Genomic DNA, 20,456 nt, shown 5'->3' with positions numbered 1-20,456 from the left:
TGAAAGCCTGCACACCATCTTTATTTGTAATACTCAAATCCAAGGCTTCTTTACTTTCAGTAGCATGTTGAATTGAGGGTTTCTTCTGAAGTGTCCCTTTGAGGTGTCCGTAATCAATAGCACAGTTTTTGTTATGCCATGTACCACCTCTGTTCTTGGATTTGAGCCAAAATCTTTTATCAGATCTAACTGTGCAGGAAACCTTATGTAAGGGTCAAGGTGTAGTTCATAATCTCATCACACTCAATATGAGCCACAACTCATTAACATCTCTTGAGGTCCCAGGTTGCCTCTTGTGGTGCCTCTTGCAAGACTGACATTTCTAGACATGAGTTACAATAACTTTATGACAATGCTGCAGAAATGGACTTGGCCTGCAAATCTAATATTTTTAAATTTGTCTGCCACAAAGCTTCAAAGGGTAACACCATGCCTACCTGGCAGCCTCACAGTTCTTGATCTCAGTAAAAATGACTTGACATTTTTCCACCATGACCTTCCCAATCTCAAGCATCTTCACCTTTCAGGCAACAGGTTTATTCGATTCCCTGTGGGGGGAAGGTTTCCCAGCCTGGAGGTATTGCTCATACAAAAAAAAAACCCAACTTGAATATACTCAACAGGAGTGACCTAATGGGGTTCAAAAACCTGCAATATTTGGAAGCTGGTCAAAACAATTTCATATGTACCTGTGAGCTTGTAAGATTCTTTAGGAGTAAAGTTGACCACTTGGTCACCCTAGGGGATGGTTACCATAGCTATGTGTGTGACTCTCCATTTACTTTAAGCGGTCATACAGTCAAAGGTGCTCAGTTGTCAGTCTTTGAATGTCACATGACCTGTGCAATCTCTATCCTCTGCACTCTAATCATACTTTCCCTAGTCCTTGTTAGTGTAGCTTGTCACAAGCTGCATATTATATGGTATCTACAAATGACCATTGCATGTTTACGCATGAAACAAAAACCTGCAATACACAGAGCAGGTGTGAACTTTTGCTATGATGCTTTTGTGTCATATAGTCAATGAGGTGCTGAGTGGGTTGAGGACATACCTGTTCCAGCACCGGAGAATTGTCTGCCTCCATTCGCCCTCTGTCTACACAAACGAGACTTCTGTCCTGGCTGGTGGGATGCTGACAGTATCATTGAGTCCACCGAGAAGAGCCGTAGCTCTTTTAATTTCTTATTTATTGCCATCATACTGAATAGTGTTCAGGTGTTTTGTTTTGTTTTTTACATCAATTGCATTTATTAAGCTCAAAAACATCTGGCCTGCCTTCTGCCTCCCGCTGTTAATACATTATTGAAAGAGTCTGGCATGTTTGGGACATTTTGCATGACAAAAGTGTGATACTGAGCCCCCTTGTGTCACTTCCTGTCCAAACCAGATTTGACATTTTTCTTGGCTATCATATTTTATACAAATTATTTTAAAATTTTAATAAAATCCAGAATGGGCAGGCCATAAAACTAACTGAAATGTGTAATTTCTGACATACATGGCAAAATGTACATATTTGGAAATATTAATATATCTACTTTGCAGTTTGACTTTTCTTCCTGATGCTTGTAGAATTTGTTACAGAAGATATTTCTTTAATGAAGCTTTAAGGTTTATGGTCCAAACAATTGCTTTCTTACCAATTTATCATATTTTGAGATCTAATCTGTATCTTTAACACATCAAATTCTAATAATTTTAAGAGTATGGAACCTTAGCTTTAACAAAGGAAATTGTCATTTGTTTTAAATGTCACATGAAATGTTTGTATGACTGGTAAATGTCATTGTAAGTCAGTGTTTTGTTTCCTTTGATCTAATAAAAAAAATAATTAATGCATAATATTACTAGAATTGCTAACAATATTATTCTCTCCCTATTTTTTTCTCTCCATCACACACACACAAACATACCAACACACTCATACACAAACACACCAACACACTCATACACCAACACGTAATAATGCTGTTGATTATGTTCTATCTCAACATGGATCTGCAAATCCAATTTGTTATTAAAAAATAACAGATTTCAGTAAGTTAGTGAAGTTACATTAATCAATTATTATTTTGGAACTCACTGAAATACATATAAAATGTAAACTGAGTGTGTGTGTGAGAGAGAGAGAGAGAGAGAGAGAGAGAGAGAGAGAGAGAGAGAGAGAGAGAGAGAGAGAGAGAGAGTATGTGGTGTGTCCTGTGCACTTGTATTTTGGTTATCTTGGTCACTTTGTCTGTAAGAAGTAAACTGTACTTTGAATAGAACTGTATGGATTTGAATATTCACATAACAAGGGACCATCGTATGAGTGCACTGGCAATTATTTAAGATTTGATTGAATAAATATGGGCCTATAGTTATATGATCAAATCTACTAGATTGATAAACACTATTCTATGTTTGATTGAATTCATATTTGTGTTCAACTACAAAACAACTGTAAAAAGAAATTTTAAAAATTAGACAATAGAGGCATTTATAGTTTTGAAGTTTCAAAGGAATTAGATGAACACATTTTTTTTCAGATTTACTTGGGGTGCCAATAAAATCACATTTGGTTTTTTTTCACATTGTAGGTAACAGTCATTCCATAATCTGCTTCTAGAGTGATTCACTGTGCAACTAAATTGAATGTTTCCAATTGCTTACTTATGAGGAAGGCTAAATACTTTATCTTGTTTCTGCTGTTATTTGACTTGTATTCAAAACATACTTCCAAAAACCCTTTCCTGAAAATCATTATGGTATATGTATCTGTGCAGGCCATATAGTTCCCTGTCAAATCACTGTGTTGTGTAATCACTTACAAAAGTTCAAATACCGACCAAACTGACCATCTGTTTTGCTAAGGGGTTAGGTTTTGTTTTTACAGATAAAGGCAGCAAAATAATTTGTTTTGAAGTGTGTGTGTATGTGTGTGTATGTGTGTGTGTGTGTGTGTGTGAGAGAGAGAGAGAGAGAGAGAGAGAGAGAGAGAGAGAGAGAGAGAGAGAGAGAGAGAGAGAATGAAAGAGATATACGCCATCACTTCAACAAGTCTGGAATGCATATTAATGTCTATTGTCTTTAAAAAGAAATGACAACAGCCCTCCCCTGCATTGCTTTAAGGCGGGTTTGGTGTACAGGGCGGCCGTATGGAAGGGGGCGGAGTTCCCCCGTTTCTCGGCGCGCCGCAAGCGCAGGCAGCTGAGGGAGGAGGAGGAGGAGGAGGCAGCCGTTTGCGCGGACCAACCGGGAAGCGAAGCGCAAAATCGAGAAGTAGGCTGCGCGTCAGAAAGGCAAAATACCGGAGATTTTTTTTTACCAGCTACATCGAACCGTCGCGCAGATTTAACACTTCAGCCTCCGACATGGCTGACCCAGCGGCGCCCGCCGGTGCGGAGGGCGCAGGGGGAACGCGAGGCTTCGCCAGGCAGGGCGCGCTGAGGCAGAAGAACGTGCACGAAGTGAAGGACCACAAGTTCATCGCTCGCTTCTTCAAGCAGCCGACGTTCTGCAGTCACTGCACCGACTTCATTTGGTGAGCGTGTTAGCGACACACACTCACACTCACTCTCACTCTGTGTGTGTGTGTGTGTGTGTGTGTGTGTTGTGTTGGGTTGGGTTGTGGGCGGGCTGGTCGTGGTTTGGTACCTGGTATGCCGTAGCATTGGCTACTACATTCTTGCTAGAGGCACAGGTGACTCACTTGATGCTCTTGATAGTAAAACCTTGTGGTCAAACGCACTAGCACACAAACACACGGATGCACAAGGTCACATCTGCAGTTGCAGTCTTTTCTCCAAAGCTCGCACGCATACGTAAAATAATGGAGAAACTGACGCGTGTCCAGCCAGTATGATCACGTGCGATGCATTGCGGTCTACGCCACTATAAAAAAATCATCTTAATGGTGAAATGACGGGCGACGCTGAAAGCACTGAAATGTGACCTATGCGTTTAGCATTTTTAACATTGGACAAGTTCATTGTAGGTCTCTATTCACTCGCTGCACAAAATCTCCCGTTCAGAGCGACCTGTAGCTAGGGTGAATGTTTGTGTGTTTTTTGGGGTTTTTTTTGCTGTGATCTTGCGCACAGCCTTAACAACAACAGCAAAAAAAAAACCCAAAACAAAAACATGGCTTGCGCGTGTATGCTTGCGGAAGGACCAATGTGGAGGAATGTGCCTGCTTATCGTAATCTCATATCGCCTCTCGCCTCTTTTGCAGGGGTTTCGGCAAGCAAGGATTCCAGTGCCAAGGTAAGACTTCGGCCCCGGCAGACAATAACAGCGCACGGACGATTAAAATAATGAATCACCGTATGTGGGTGGAATGTGAGCGTTCCCGTGTCTTGGTGCGAGGCCATATTTATGGCGCAAAACTCTCCTGTCGCCCTGATTTTCCTTTGAGGGCAGTTCCGCAGTCCGCCAAACGCTTGCGAATGAGAAGTGAAGGGGGGCTGCGGGTTTTCTGGTTATGTGTTTGCTGGGGAAAAAACCCAAAACGGGGTCGTCTTGCTGCTAGGCGCACATTCGGAGACGGCGCAGGCGCACACACACACACACACACACACACACTATTTCACAATCTGAAAAAAACAGCTCTCATCCTGTATCTGCACATGTTAACAAGCGAGGGGCATGAATCGAAAAATGAAGCCTTTAGGTTGGACAACCTCCCCCTGGTTTGTTTATCCCCTCTCTTTTAAACATATGCTTTTACTCAAGGAGTTTAAATGATTAACATCGTATTCTTCAAACATCTTTCGGTTTACTTTCATTTCGTTTCAACTCGCGTCTAGAATTATCTCGGTGTTTTATTCTATAGCAGAATCAGCTGTCTTGTGGTTAATGTAACTGTATTGCACAAACCTGTTAGAAAACATTAGTCACGTGATTAGTGTTTCAAGTCCTAATAAGGAATGGACGAAATCACAATTGTCCCAGGTTAACCTCTGTCCAGTTTAATTCATTTTAGCTAAATTTAATTAAAACCGATAGCTTTCACTTAAGCATTTTGTTTTCAGATGATGTATAGAATAGAACATAAACCCGCAGTTGGCAGCAGACAACCTTTCAGATCAGGAATACAATTTATCCTGTAAGATAATTACTAAAACGAAAAACCATATTAAAACCTCTTCCAGTTGCAGTAGAATTTGAGCTGCTTGTTAAGGCCTACCTGCTGTTCTCCTTTTGCATAATGCTTTTGTTTGAAGGCAAGATTATGCAGAGCATTCTTCCAAAAATGATGGATTTTTGTTTGTCATCTCGTCGTTTCCTCACAAACAGGCCGTCACCAAATCAACACGTTTGAATACTCTGTGTTATCTGTCTCACACCTAGATAACCAGGGGAGATCTGACCTGCTCTAGGCCTTAAAGCACCAGGCTTGGAGACTTTAATTTGCAGGTACCATCATCTTTGGTGTCTCAAGTGAGGGACTGTACATTTATAAAACCACTAAACTGAAGTTCCTTTTTGTGCATGAAATATGGCGGAATGTCTCAGCTTTGATGTTGGCCAGTTGGTGTCTGGCAGAAGAAATATTACTTGTAGTATGGAGTGTTAATATCAAAAAAGGGTATCATTTGAGCCTACTGAAACGTGAACCTTGTAAACCAGCTGAGATACCACTGCTACAACTGGAGGCCTCCAAAAATTGTCTGGATATTTGTGTGTGATATTGATCGTCAATCTTAAGGACAGTCCTGTTTTGGTGTGTAAGTGTTAAATCTCAAGTATGCTTCATTAGCAGGGCCGTTCTTGGGGACACTGTGCTAACACACAACACAAGGTTGATCATTTACTATGCCTGGGAATACACATGCGCACACGTGCGTATGTGTATGCAGCTGCCTAACTGCCATCTTGCATAGCTGCGTGTCTGCGGTAGTCCTGTGTGAATGGGACAGTGTGATATAAGGGCTACTTTAGCCTCAGTCAGGTTACTTGGCATGCTTGTATACCTATGACAGTTTTTTACCATTTCATTTAACTGGCAAATGTCTAGGCAAGGTCTGCTTGGGAATCGGTTGCATCACTGGGCAACTTGCCAGGTTTTTTCTCTCTTACTTCTGTTCCAACATAATACTTGAAGCACTTTGAGTGTCAACAATGCCAAAACCGATTACAATATTAACGATATAAATCCAGCCCACGGCTATATCAGGGAATCTGCTCCGTCCCTCCTGCATGTGGAGTGGCACCGTGGCGCAGGCCTAAATCATGGAGAAAGAGTGGGTGGAGGGAAAAGGAAGTGTGAGGTGCAGGGATTTGGGTAGGGAAGCGTCATGGATGCTTGCACGCAGCAATGTGAAAACGCATCCAAAAAGCAGTTATTTGGTTTTTTTAGTAATACCTCTAAGGGGTTTTTTTTTGGGGGGGGGGGGTGTTGTTTTATGCAAGAAGGAGCACATCCAATGGATCCTATTTAGCAGGTTATTTTTGAATACTTGGAATGTGTTCCAGATTCCTGATTGCGTGACCACCTCTAGCTTCACCGAGGGAACATTGGAATTCCAGTAATGCTAACAAGGTGCATGTAAGAACTGGACTTATGACCCAAACAACCACAGAACAATGGGACTGTGATCTGGGTCTTTGTCACTCTTGGCACTATTTGTCATGATTTATTATTATTTGTCTTTAGTTTTATTGCGCTTCAAAAATTCTATAATACCTTCTATTCTGTATTTCTTTGTCCATAATATGAAGTAAAGGGTTTTTAATGGGCATCAGATGTGTAATAATTTTGTACTTGAACTAATGATTTAAAGCTCAGTGTTTTGATCCTGATGTTGGGAAGGCTAGAATATTGTCAAGCGAGGAATTTTAAATTGTTAGATTGTGGTGGATCTCAAGAAGATAGATATGTGTTACAAAGTAAGCCAAATAGTTTGCTATTCTGTGTTTAGAATCGTGACAACTTGCCAAAGGACTGAGAGAGAAGCTGACCTCCATAGGACTGGGCAGCCTAAAAACTCACACTCTGCTATTGTCTCAGAGAAGACACCTAGGTGTCGTGTCGGCGACCACCTCCCAGCCCGGTTTAGGGTGCCAGGAGGACCGCTGCAATGAATCTGGTTACAGAAGAAACCATAGTGACCACGTGGCATAATCATTGCAGCAGTGTTCTTATCGGGAGAGAATGTCAGTGCCATTCTGACAGCCGTGCTGCACGTTGGGTGTAGAGAGTAGGCAGTTGAAGTTTTGAACCAATCAGTTCGGGCTTTGTTTGAGTGGCAGTTCGTTGTAGCCTGTTGCATCATCTGTAGTATTTGGAGCAATTATCTGTATAGCGCGTCTATTTTCAGACTTGGACTAGACAGCATCACCACGGACGACCGGTCTAATTGTTCATCATTGTCATTGAAACGGATAAAGTATAGCCGCATGTGCGCCACATTAGCATTTGTAGGATTGTTGTAATACGTTTCCTACTTGAAGAATTCCTTCTGGTCTGCTGGGATTGTCCAGTTCCTCATTTGAATATAAAAATCTCTTGAAAAGCACATGAGTTACGATTGAATCATTACTATATACACATTTCCAGGACCCCATCTCTGCTCAGACATAAGCACTGTTATTAATACTAATACAGTTTTGTCTGTATAAAAGTCCCTCCTCTGTGTAAGACTGGCATATGGGAATTCATATGCTAGTATGGGTCACTGCAATCCTTGGTCATTTATCTGTTTTGATGTTAGAAATAGATTTTCCATTTCTGTATGAAGTCATCGTGATTACTAGAGATGTTTACACTGAAGGAATGTAAAACTGGATAAATATGTGGCAATGATTTTGAAAGGTAAAGGGCATCAGTGAATTTATGCAGTTTGGAAGCTTTAAATGTAAAGATTTCTAGAGGTTGATGGCTATGATACTGTCACTACCAAGAAACCTATATAGTTTTGTCCATTTCTTTAACATGTGTTAAATGTTGACTTGAACTTTTGATTTCCTACTCTTCCTTAGTCTCTTATATAATGAAGGACATATTCATTACTCTTATTCATTTTCTCAAATCTTTAGAGGTTTAGGTTTCTGCCTCTGTGTGTGGTAGGTGTTGGGTGTCTTGTGGGGTTTGGTGTCCTGTACCTTCAGAGGCCTGTTCTCCAGGCACATCTGTGCCTCATGGGCTGTGCCCTCGTAGGCTGTATGAGCTCATGCGGGACAGGGGCTGATCTGTCTGGGACTTCCCTCCATTGGGGCTTTCCTCTCTCCCCACATATGCCATCTTGCAACTGTAATCAAAATCCAACAGCGCCAGTAAGCTTTTTAATTAAGGTCTTGGTTCTAATTAGTCTGGACTGTGTTTCAGAGGTGCAGGTGACTAAATGTGGATGTAGGGCGGCTAAACGGGTTGCCCAGAGTCAGGAACTTTTATTGTGCTTAGTTGGTAGGGTCATGGGGAGCATCTTTACATTTACCACCAGTCCTAAGCTGTAGGGAGTGAGTACACCTGCATTGACTAGGACACCTTTTAATGTTTGTGATTTAAGCAATGGTCACCAAGTAATTTGCAGACATTTTATTTCTTTTAACATGTTTGTTTGTCAGAAATGTCTATTAATGGGGATAAATCTATTCATTTATCCCCATTATAATTCATTTATAATTAATAAATGTCAGGAGGTGTGTGTGTGTGTGTGTGTGTGTGTGTGTGTGTGCGTGCGTGCACCTACACATCTATTTGCTGTGTCCTATGTATGTGTGGGGGTGTGTGTACAGAATGTCTATAAATAATGACTATAAATACATATTTGTAAGTGTAGACAGACCAATCTAAGCAGGCCTGCTTCAGATTTTGGTCTGAGAATGACTGTTGATCCCTTCTGTCTTCGTGTACTGACGATCTCACAGAGGCAGAGCTGCCCGGCTTAAAGCCATAATGTGCCCACCACTGCATGGAAGCGCATATGTGCGTCTGAGACTGGATGTTAGACTTGTCATTTAGAGAAGTGGGTGGTTACACCCTATTTAACCCTTAGGTTTTGTTGCTAGGCAACAACTGACAGATTGCTATGGAAATCTCTTGGAATGGAAGATGGGAAGGGGGTGGGCGGTACTCGTACACAAAAAAGATTGTTTGCCCAAATAATGCTTCTAATTGTTACCGGATCAACCTACATATATGTTGCAGTGCATTTCGGTATGGGTACTAAATGTGTGCGCGTGTGTGAAAAGCGGCAAGTGCTGTGTGTATCGTGAGCAGTCTCCTGTGCTTCTTTTTACTGGTCTCTCAGGTTTTGCAAGGTTTTCAGCAGAACCCAACTTGTTTGCACACGCATGTGTTGGAGTTAACACAAAACGCACTTCCCTATAAATTCACAGATTTGTTCACTTGCTGCAGAGCTGTCAAAGCCATGAGTAATTTGCTTGAACAATACATATTTAGATGAAATTATTAGTACAGGAGTTTCCCTGTAATTCACATGCCTCTAGTCACTAAATGTCTGGCATGAGGTCCATTTTTATGTCTGGTCCCCCCCACACACACACACTCTCTGACTCTGCCTATGCATCTCATCATGAAGGGAGTCCTGCTCTCTCGGTGGAATACTGCAGTGTCACTCCAGTTATTCATAAGAGAGAAGTTCCCTCCATGATGCAATAATTTGTCCTTCTGTCTTTGTGAGATACGAGCTCATTTCCTGCTTATTTCACAATCACCTCATGGAGGTCTGCATTAACTTTAGGTATCTTTGTCTCTGTACAAGAATTTTATATTAAGAACACGCAGCGAGTCCAAGGCTGCCTTTTGTATGAGATGCACTTAGCCAGTTTTGATATTACAGTTTTCTGTTGGGCTGTCCCTGAAATGGCATTTCAAATGTTCTGCCATCGATGGGCTCGATGGCAGATATTGATTGCATGAATACCTGAAGAGGTGTTGTGTGTTAATGATTTGGGTTTTGTTTTTGTTTGTTTGTTTTTGTTCCTTCTACAGCTTTGAATGTAATGTTTAAAGGATCTCATTGAAAGATTTGAGCTGTTCTTATTATAAACCTTTGTTTGTTTTTGAATCCCCCTAGGCGGTCTTGTAATATAAATATTCCATATAAATATTCCACTCTGAGGGCTGAGAAAAGAGGAAACTGTAAACACCCCTTAATTAACTCGGAGGTCAGGAACAAAGAGAAAGTAAATGTCTAATACAGGCCAATCAGTGCTTACAGTTAACCACCCACGGTGTCTGACAGGATTTATGTGGAAATGTCTAGATGTTTGTTGCATGCTAAGCTTCTGCAGATTGACTCTGTGTCAACTGTCCTCCGCAGATACATATATCTTTACCCTTTAGACAGAATGGTTCTCAATTCTCAGCTTGTAACTGGTGTCTACAAAGTCTGAAGGGCACAAATGACATGAAACTTTTGCGCATGTTTATTTATGGATGGATCTCTCTCTCTCTCTCTCTCTCTCTCTCTCTAGTGTGCTGCTTTGTGGTACATAAACGCTGCCATGAGTTTGTCACTTTCTCCTGTCCTGGAGCAGACAAGGGCCCTGCATCAGATGTAAGTCTCCCAGCCCCACAATCCCAGCTACCTCTCTCTCTCTCTCTCTCTCTCTTCTTCTTCAAACACACTTCCTCTGCAGATTTAAAAAGAAAGTCATCTCCTCCTGACCAAGCAACAAACACACACTTTTTTTTTCTCTCTCTGCCCCTTTTTTATGACTTCACGAGCATTTTCCTGTCAAACTACTTTAGCTAAGTATTGCTAGAGCTAAGCTTGTGTATACGGCCTAAACCCGTTAAAGGGGAACAATGACCCAAATAGTTTTTTCAGAATAAAAGTTGCAGTTTGTGCAAAAGAAATGTTCCTGCAATATCTGAATGTTCTGCTTACTAGTACAAGGACACTTGGTGTCCACAAAGGGGCACATCATGTTATATACATACAAAAATGCAAGGACTTGCTTAGTAAGCAGTTTAAATATGTATCCTCTGTCTGCTGATTAAGTGCTGGTTAAAGGTTCCTTCTAATACATATTCTGTTAAAGCTGTCATTATAGTGTCTCATTGTGTATATTGTATATATCCTTGCAATAGATACACACATTCAGCATGCACACCCACACTCACACATGGGGGGGGGGGGAGCTTTCTTTTTTTTTTTTTCTCTAATGTCTATTTATAACTTGGTTTCCTCCCAACATGAAAGTGTACACACACTCGCATTAAAAAAGAAAAGAAATGCTTCCTGCGCTCGGCTCTATCTTTACGAGGCAGTCGGTCGTTTAAACGTGCACATGCATGTTTAAGCGTGCACATGCACGACACAAACGTACAATCTTTACCATGCATTTGTGTTCATGACGGTATTCTCAGCGTCTGAATTCCTGAGTCTACAAACATGTAGTTCTTAAAACCAGCTGCAGTGTTTCATTTGCATAACCAGTTCCTGCGTGGTAACAGGTCATCAGGGAAGCGCTGCAGGAGATTCTGATTGGCTGTGCGATTGCAGCAGGTTTCCACAGCGTTCTCCTTTTGACGCCTATATGAACTCTCTCACTTTGTTTCTGATCATGGCACGTCAGCCCTTGACCTTCTGAACCGGTGGGTTCAAAGGCACAAAGAATCCCCATTAATGGGGTTAATGAAGTTGCTGAGTGAGACTGCAGAACATCTGAACTTTGACTGCTGACCTGAGTCTGCATGATCATTCATGTATGTAAAAGGTTTTGCACGGTGAACTTGGGTATGTGTACACTAATTCGCCGAGCTTGAGTAGTACAGCAAGATCTATCTGAAACTGCAGCACATCAGCATGTGTGCATGTGTTACAGGATCCCCGTAGTAAACACAGGTTTAAGGTGCACACATACTCCAGTCCCACGTTCTGTGACCACTGTGGATCTCTGCTTTATGGACTTATACACCAAGGGATGAAATGTGACAGTGAGTATACACACACACACACACACACACACACACACACACACACACACACACACACACACTGTCCCGTACTTTTTCATACACATGTATATGCAAACACACAGCACTAATTGCAAAGTCTGTATGCAGTGCTCTCTAGTGGCTGATTTCCTGTTCTTTCAATAAAAGCACTGCCAGTACAGTAGGTCATATTTTACATTTACTGATGTACTTGAATGAAAATGTATGTACTTCACAGATAAATAGGGCATACTGCAGTTTAACCACAAAATCAGAGCGAGAGAGCGAGGGAGAGAGAGAGGGTATTTAAAAAAAAATAATGTTATATATTACTATGCATTTTAATATATGTATGTGTTTATGCAGACTGCATGATGAATATTCATAAGCGGTGTGTGACCAACGTTCCAAGTCTCTGTGGGACGGATCATACAGAAAGGCGAGGACGACTGCATATCAGCGCTGATATTAAAGACAGCACACTTACAGTAACCAGTGAGTGACCCACATTACTTACACACACGTTTGTAATATTACAATGTCATTCACGTTGATTATTTGCTGGCTAATGGTTGGCATCAAAGCTCTGAATTTGTAGTTGATCCTTAATCTCAGATTATTAGTTTATTTTCCAAAGCAAGGTGCATTGCCAATGAATCCGCATAATGCCACGTCACAGTTTTTGCTGTGGTATGGGCCATGCTGCAGCACTGAGACCTGCCCTACATGGCTGGTATTGTCCAACCACACACTGGAGTTGCCTGATATAGGCACACAATGACTGGCCTTCTTTAACGTTAGCTAGTCTGGACTAGTTTTGGGTAGAAAGATGGCACTGACATTTTACAGTGTGCTGTCTTATATTGGCCATGTAGTGATGATTATTTTTGATTTTTGGTGTTTTTCTAAGAGTGTGTTCGGCTTCACCCTGTTTATCCATTGACACTTGTGCTGAAAAGTCATGACCTCTGTGCCGATTGGGTGAAACTAGTCTTGCTTTCCCCTAGCACAGATACCCTTAAAAATGGTTCCTAGCTTCTGGGAAGGTGATGGATCTTGAGCAGGTCTGGCCAGTTCTGGTGCCCGAGCATTTACATTTATGGAATTTAGCTGACGCTTTTATCCAAAGCGACTTACAATTATGATTGAGTACAATTTGAGGGTTAAGGGCCCAACAGTGGAAACCTGGCAGTGGTGGGGCTTGAACCAGCAACCATCTGATAACAAGTCAAGTACCTTAAACACTGAGCTACCACTGCCCCCTAGCACACCCGAGCACATCTCTTACCCGTGGAACCCCACATTTCCTTTGTCTTTCGTAGGGGCCCCTTTTTTTTTTCCTTCGTTTTCTCTTCTCTTCCCATGGCTGGCATACTAAAGTAGAGCAAACTTGAGAGGGGACAGTGCCATACTGGAATGCGCTCACACAGCTCGGGGATTAAGTGCTTTGCTCAATAGTAGCTGTTAATAACACTAGCATTGGTTAGAAGCAGGAAGCTCACCGCACTCTGTGATTGGGTCGTCGTCGTCCCCAGCCACCACGCTGAGGTCAGACTAGGAACGCTCCAGCTCAGAAGCGTTTTCCTGACGAAATACAAAACCCTAGCCACTGGCACGCTTTGCCTATGTGATCTGTTCAAAATTACACATAATTATAACAGTTATGTACCACACTGATCTTTACATGTTAAACGTGTTTTGTTAAATGGTGTCCTTGCTTACTGTATGAAGTAATAGTCTCCATTTTGGCTTTTCATCGCAGATTTTAACATTTGTCATCCGAAGTGATTGGACTTATATGAACAGTAGCTGAAATCTAATCAGATTTCCTCATTCAGATTTTCTAATTTAATACAATGTTCCAATACACTGTTTTTGCTTTTCTTTTTCGAAACTGCAAGAATTAAGGTACATGAAACCCATAAAATAAAATAAAAAATGGCTTAAAACATTTAAATGCAGAAAGTAATAGGAGTGTGAATGCTGTGTGTGAGGGTGTGTGCTCTACAGGCCTTGAGGCAGAAACGGTCTCTTCTAAAATAATATCATGAAAATCAATTAGCCAACAATTGGCTCACATCCTTCTTTCTCCTTCTCATCTTCCTCTTTCCCAACCCCCTCTCACACCCACACACACACCAAGCAGTCGGCTGCTCATTTTATACTTACGTCAGCGTAGGCTAGTTTCTTCATACATATTCACTGGCAATAGAGCTACACCAAAACCATACTCGGTCACTGCTGAATTTAAAATAAAGCTAACACAGCAGAATTGTGAGATCACGGTGATTACTTAGCCACAATATTTTCAACTAAATAGGAACGTGTCCAATATAAAGCCTGTTCCTTTACCTCATAAAAATTAGAACTCTGTACAGTTTCAGACTTAAAAAGCCGCAAAACTCCTGGTGAGAGCTGAACGAGTCTTAGACCTGTGGGTTTTGATGATGGATTTACCCCAGACATTCAGTCAAAAACGTGTGTCTACAGACCTGTGGACATGTCTTTTGAATACAAGTGGGCGTGTCTGAGTCCACTGTAGGCAAGCCATGTTCTTGGAGTGCACGGGCGTGTCTGTGTTCATAAATTGGCATAGGTGTATCTATTACTTGATATACAGACAGTTGGGGTAAGGGTCAGATTTCATATTTGGACTCAAGCACCGCCCATCAGTTACATTCGGAGATGGCCATCCAGTCAGTAGTCTGAAGAAAGACCCTTCTCCATCCATTAGGTTCCCGACAGCAGCCAGATTCAAGTGTTGGCATGATCGCGTGATGCATCTGCATACATGGCATTCTCCTAAAACCATGCTTAAATATGCGGTCCTGCTCGGGCAGTACATCAAACAGATGTTGAGTTATTAGAAAGCACATATTTGAGAGCCAATGGCTTGAGAAAGGGTGTGGACCAAATTACCTGCTTCAAATCGAGCGTTGCGGGGAGTTAAACTTGATTCCTATCGGGTGGGGTTTCCTGTTTGCCACGATGAAATCGGAAGACGTTATCGTGGCTCAGTGTCCTTGCTTCCCCGAAGAGCAGATTATTACGCAGATGCCAAACTGGGTGCGATGCCGCCGACAGCCTTTCCTTCAGCCTCTTTCCTGGAATTGTACTGGCTGCGGTGGAGTGCTTCTCCAGAGACAAGGACCACACCCTGCACGGAGCCGGGACTGAGTTTGACCATGTCAGTGATGGCGCGTCAGCAGCCCTTCGCTACGGACCATGTCATAAACGCGTTAGAGCACGCTGTTCTCAATAATACTGAGGTCTTGAGAGATCCTAGAGGATCACAGCAGCACGTGGTTTAAGACTTTGCAGCATCCAGCACCTTGTTATCATTACTTGGCATGATATCAGCAATGTTGCTGCTGATTCCAAGTTAGGAGGTACAGAAGTTTCACAAAGAATTTCAGTTGGCAAGAAATTCTATGTGGACACTAATATTTTGTCTAGGGAGGAAAAGTTAGAGATTTATAAAGTAAAAGTCCCTTTTTATCACATTTCACTCATTTTAATTCTACCTTCTGTTTCTAAAAATAGCTTCTGAAGTTTCTCTTTCTGTTTGTTTCTACATTACCTTTCATGGAACAGTCAAGGAAGCTCGTAACCTAGTGCCCATGGACCCTAATGGCTTGTCAGATCCATATGTGAAGCTGAAACTTATTCCAGACCCCAAGAACGAGAGCAAGCAGAAGACCAAAACAATCAAGTGCTCCCTCAACCCCACCTGGAATGAAACCTTCACCTTGTATGTCACAAAATAAGATTGAAGTCTTTGAAAAATGTATATGTTTGTCTATTCTCTGCAATGATTGTGTGTGTGTGTGTGTGTGTGTGTGTGTGTAGCAACCTGCGGGAGGCAGACAAAGACAGGCGTCTGTCCATAGAGGTGTGGGATTGGGATTTGACCAGCAGGAATGACTTCATGGGATCTCTCTCCTTTGGGATCTCTGAGCTTCAGAAACAAGGAGTCAGTGGTTGGTGAGGGACATAATTAGTATCGGTTATGCTGAAGTCATAGAAGCTTGTTTTTTTTTTTTTTTTAGGACATATGGAATACAACCTTTTGTGTGGCATGTGTGTGTGAGATAGGTATAAGTTGTTAGGCCAAGAAGAAGGAGAATACTTCAATGTTCCAGTCCACCCAGATTGCGAGGAAGGCAATGAAGAACTGCGGCAGAAATTTGAGGTCAGCACTCAGTCACTGCTTGTTTTTTCGTACCCTTTATATTACTTTTCTCACATTTTATTCGAAACGATTTTAATTGCCAGGTATGATGAGAGTCTGAGCAATTGCAGACATTTACATGTTACATAAATGACAGTAAATGACTCAGTAGTCAAAGTACATTCAGTAAATACTCCTTTTTGTCTTCATATATTATAACTTTTACTGACACAACTTCATTTGTCCCATTGTGGTGGTGATTGATTTACTCCTCCATCCTAGTGTTTGCTTTCCTTTTGATTCTCCTCTCTTGCTCGTTTCAGAGAGCTCGGATTGGTCCTGGCAATAAGAATACCGACAGCTCGTCATCCAATGACATCTCCAAATATGACGCCAATGGCAACCAGGATCGTGTGAAACTCTCCGACTTCAACTTTGTCATGGTGCTAGGCAAAGGCAGTTTTGGCAAGGTAACAGGCATGCGCACACCAGCAGCATGCACACCTGCTGACACATGCCCCCAACGGTGCACACTCACGCATGCATCAACACACACACAACTGCTCACACCAGTAAAATACACTGACACACCTCAACAGCACGTGAACACGCTCCCACACCAACAGCGCACGCCCCGCAAACACACGCTGTACTAATAGCATACACGTACTCAGACGATACACGGACGTTTCATTCACTCCCATAGTTAAATGCCTTCCCTTTGACTACAAGCGATTGCTATCTGTTTCTGTACAGACCGACTTACAAAACACAGCACTTGTTATTCGGTAACTTCCCTGCACGGTGGGTTATGGATTGGTCGTCATGTCTTGACATGTGTGCTGTGGGCATCCATCTAGGTGATGCTGGCAGAGAGGAAGGGAACAGATGAGCTGTATGCTGTGAAGATCCTGAAAAAGGACGTGGTGATCCAGGATGACGATGTTGAGTGTACTATGGTGGAGAAGAGAGTGCTCGCTCTCTCTGGCAAGCCTCCATTCCTCACCCAGCTGCACTCCTGCTTTCAGACTATGGTACCACACACACACCACACTGTTTTCTTTCAGATCACGCTGCATTTTGCAAATGCACATGCATTCCTTTATTCACATCTGCGTTTCATTTCTCTTCAGTATTTCTCCTTGTTCATTGGACTTTGTGTGCGTGCGTGTGTGTGGGTGTGTGAGTATAGGACCGTCTCTATTTTGTCATGGAGTATATTAATGGTGGAGACCTGATGTACCAAATACAGCAAGTGGGAAAATTTAAGGAACCCCACGCAGTGTAAGTGATTTCACACATTTTGACACGTGAAATGTGTTGTGGATGTTTAATATGGATTTACATGTAGGGCATTTAAAGCATATATAGCATATGAAGTAAACCCTTATGTTGAACCTCAGTCCCCTGCTTTATTAAAAGGGGGAAGCGTATCAAATCAATCTTTGTTTGTTTGTTTGTTTGTTTGTGTGTGTGTGTGTGTGTGTATATAGATTTTATGCCGCAGAGATTGCTATTGGTCTGTTTTTTCTCCATTCAAAAGGCATTATCTACAGGTGAGTGAGTGAGTCTGTATTTGCAGAGATGTGTGTTTTTTGTTTTGTTTTGGGTTTTTTTTTATGTTTGGGACATGTTGAATGGGTTATAGTCAAGGTTCCAACTTATATTCACCGCTGGTAAAATACGGCGTGGAATTCCAGTCCCAACTTGGGAAGAATGGCAGCGGGACTGATATAACAGATACTGTTGTGTAAGTGTGTCAACTTCTTGAACCAGTACATCCCTTAAATGGGCCAAAGAAGAGTTATTCAGGTGATGGTGAGATATTAGGTTCAGCTCCTCATGCCTGCCTCAGGTGGTCACATGTGCTTGCAGAACGTTGTTTAAAGACTTGGGTCAGTAGTGAATTGTGTGGCAGGAGTGAAGGTCATACTGGTGAAGTATCCAACAAGTTGTAAATTGGGGTTAGGTGGTATTGCCTTTTGAAACTGAATTTTCAATTTTTATTAGAAAAATGTATCAGAATATTACTCATTTTCTTTGCTTGCGCATCAAAATATGGCAAAAATAATAAATATATTCAAACCTTACAGCTATTTAGTCTTTAGTGTCGATGGGTTTAATCTCTCAGTGAACACTGTCTACATAAAACAGAAGCAAAGAACCCCCCAGAAACTACAGGCTTTAACAATGAATAAAACAAAACATTTATGGCATAAACACAAGAATTCAATAGAAACATGCTGTTTTAGTAGCAAATGTAAAATACCCTAAACAAAAGATTTTAAGATTTACTCTCAGGCTTGAAAGGGGCTAACAGGGCTAACAATATTGTCTACTATGCTGAACAACTGCTCTGATGGTGGTGTTCTAGTTAATGTAGACATCACTGAGAAGGGCATGTCATTCCTTTTCCACCAATTAGTTCATTTGTTTATTAAATTATTTATTGTTTGTCCGTTTATTTCTTGATTGTTTGATTTCTTCATTTATTTACTTACAACAATATATGAAACACAAAAGCAATCATCAAAAACAGCCTAGTAAAATGTTTTTCTTTGCAGATAGGCCTATAATAATAATAATAATAATAATATTATTCTTATTATTCTTATTAATATAGAATATACATTAGCGCTGTAGGCTACTACAAAAGCACAGATTAGGCTTGTGGAAAATAAGATGATGGTTACCAAGGTCAGACTGTGTTGAGAAAGCCCCAAGGCCTTTTGCTTCTCTTTTGATTCTCGTTTCTGATGCCAGCTGTGGGAGAAGGCCACAGTGATGGCACGAGAAACTCCAAAAGCATGATCTATTTTTTGGCTTTGGACTTGCAGTCCTCTTGATCCTGCCAAATTGAGACCAAAACAGTTTAACAATGGCCAATGCAGAAGCTTGATGGTGCCTCCTGAGTTGGCTCCTTTATCCGTAGTTATAGCCGAGAGTTTATTCTCAACAAGTTGCCATTCTTGGCGTACATCATCTAGCGCCTCAGCAATGTTGCCAGCTGTGTGGCATTCAGGGAGGTTGTTTCAAGACCTTTTGACTGTAATTTCTGGTTGGGTATGATAAAATGGACGTCGTCAATGAATATCCGTCTGCAGTCAACAGTAGCAAGTCTGGAATGACTGTTTTAGAATATTTATTTCCTTCTATGTAGTTCATATTGGCAATCAAGTGTTTGGATCATGGAATTAAATGAAGGTATTTCGACCATGCAGAACAACACCATTTCTTTAGCGAGATATTTTGCAACCACTAATGCCTTCATCCATTGTGCATTTTGTGGATTCGATGAAAGCACCTGTTGGTATTTGTTGTGACAATGGCGTTGTGGCTTTTCCAGCAATAACCATATACCTTTTTGAAGTCAATGGCATTTGTGAAGCATTTGCATCTAAAAATTAAGCACCCTTTAAATGCATGTTTCACGTTTCCATCTTTGGCTGTGCCTGTTTTAGGCAAATGTTGCTTGTTCATTAAGGTTTGATGGGTTTCTATCTTTCTTTGGAACAAATCCAGAAAGCTGCAAACTTGCAGCGGTACCTTTTTGTTCTTTGAAATTGGCCCGCTATACTCATGGCTGCCGCTAACCATGTTGGCTTCGCCCTCTCTGCCAGTGAATGTCCCCAACAGTGAGCACCTCAATGACCAGAAAGTGAGCTCAGTGCCCTCCTTCCATCTGTTAATGCACTGAACATGTTTATTCAGCAGTTTTAAAGGTAAACGTGGAAAAGGAATTTGGCATGTCTTAATTTTTAAAATACTGGGGTATACTGCCCAACACGTTTGTAATTGCTTACAGAGGACAACCTTTCTTACAGAAATGTATTTTCATTACTGCACTGCTGCACTTCTCTGTCTGTGTTGTCTCTGAAGGCCACTGGAGACAATGGAGACACATGATTGTGTGAGGGAACATGATTTACGGCCCACTCATCTATTTTTTTTTTTTTGGCTCCTTTGTAGAGACCTGAAGTTGGACAACGTCATGTTGGATTCCGAGGGCCACATTAAGATTGCTGACTTTGGCATGTGCAAAGAGAACATGTTTGATGGTACCACCACAAAAACATTCTGTGGCACTCCAGACTACATTGCCCCTGAGGTGAGGGTGTGTGTCTGTGTATCTGTGTGACGGGGTTTTTCCTGCGTAGAGAATTACGAGGCAGCTGCCTTTGTTGAATTTTGTGCTGCTTCCAGCTCTTGGCAAAACTTTTGAAAGGTGTTTTCGTTGAAAACACAATTTTTAACAAGCACTCATTCCCTTGGCCTCAAGCTGCTTTGAAGACAAACATGATATACTGTGCCAATGGAAGCATAAGTTAACCTTAAATCACTGAAGGGTTTCCTCTACAGGCTGTCGTTGCATCATTTATTCAGTAATAATTT

At 41.6% G+C, this 20,456-nt stretch overlaps 2 protein-coding genes across 5 annotated transcripts in view; both read left to right on the top strand.

The window, feature by feature from the left end:
• The first annotated feature begins 1 nt into the window (after position 1).
• LOC113580918 (toll-like receptor 2 type-2) lies at positions 2–1,833 on the top strand. The gene is given in 1 exon segment (XM_035534996.2): positions 2–1,833. A coding segment is annotated over 1 exon segment (624 nt). The 5' UTR covers positions 2–633; the 3' UTR covers positions 1,258–1,833.
• Positions 1,834–3,203: 1,370 nt separating this feature from the next.
• Positions 3,204–20,456, top strand: part of prkcba (protein kinase C, beta a) — a 29,193-nt gene continuing 11,940 nt past the window's right edge. The window contains exons 1-13 of one of the 4 annotated variants that reach the window (XM_081700948.1): positions 3,204–3,526; positions 4,217–4,248; positions 10,426–10,508; positions 11,782–11,893; positions 12,260–12,388; positions 15,488–15,644; positions 15,743–15,877; positions 15,989–16,085; positions 16,388–16,534; positions 16,925–17,098; positions 17,257–17,348; positions 17,558–17,620; positions 20,034–20,172. In XM_081700948.1, the coding sequence (XP_081557074.1) occupies positions 3,357–3,526; positions 4,217–4,248; positions 10,426–10,508; positions 11,782–11,893; positions 12,260–12,388; positions 15,488–15,644; positions 15,743–15,877; positions 15,989–16,085; positions 16,388–16,534; positions 16,925–17,098; positions 17,257–17,348; positions 17,558–17,620; positions 20,034–20,172 (1,530 nt within the window). In that variant the 5' untranslated portion in view covers positions 3,204–3,356. Of the gene's footprint in view, positions 3,527–4,216; positions 4,249–10,425; positions 10,509–11,532; positions 11,663–11,781; positions 11,894–12,259; positions 12,389–15,487; positions 15,645–15,742; positions 15,878–15,988; positions 16,086–16,387; positions 16,535–16,924; positions 17,099–17,256; positions 17,349–17,557; positions 17,621–20,033; positions 20,173–20,456 lie in introns of those variants that run through there. The other 3 variants (XM_027015737.3, XM_081700949.1, XM_081700950.1) reach the window with 3 other exon arrangements.

The sequence above is a fragment of the Electrophorus electricus genome, chromosome 18, assembly GCF_041902795.1.
Source record: "Electrophorus electricus isolate QZ-2024a chromosome 18, ASM4190279v1, whole genome shotgun sequence".
Taxonomy (NCBI): domain Eukaryota; kingdom Metazoa; phylum Chordata; class Actinopteri; order Gymnotiformes; family Gymnotidae; genus Electrophorus; species Electrophorus electricus.
The sequence above is the reverse complement of the archived record's forward strand: the minus strand, read 5'-3'. Positions and strand labels throughout refer to the sequence as shown.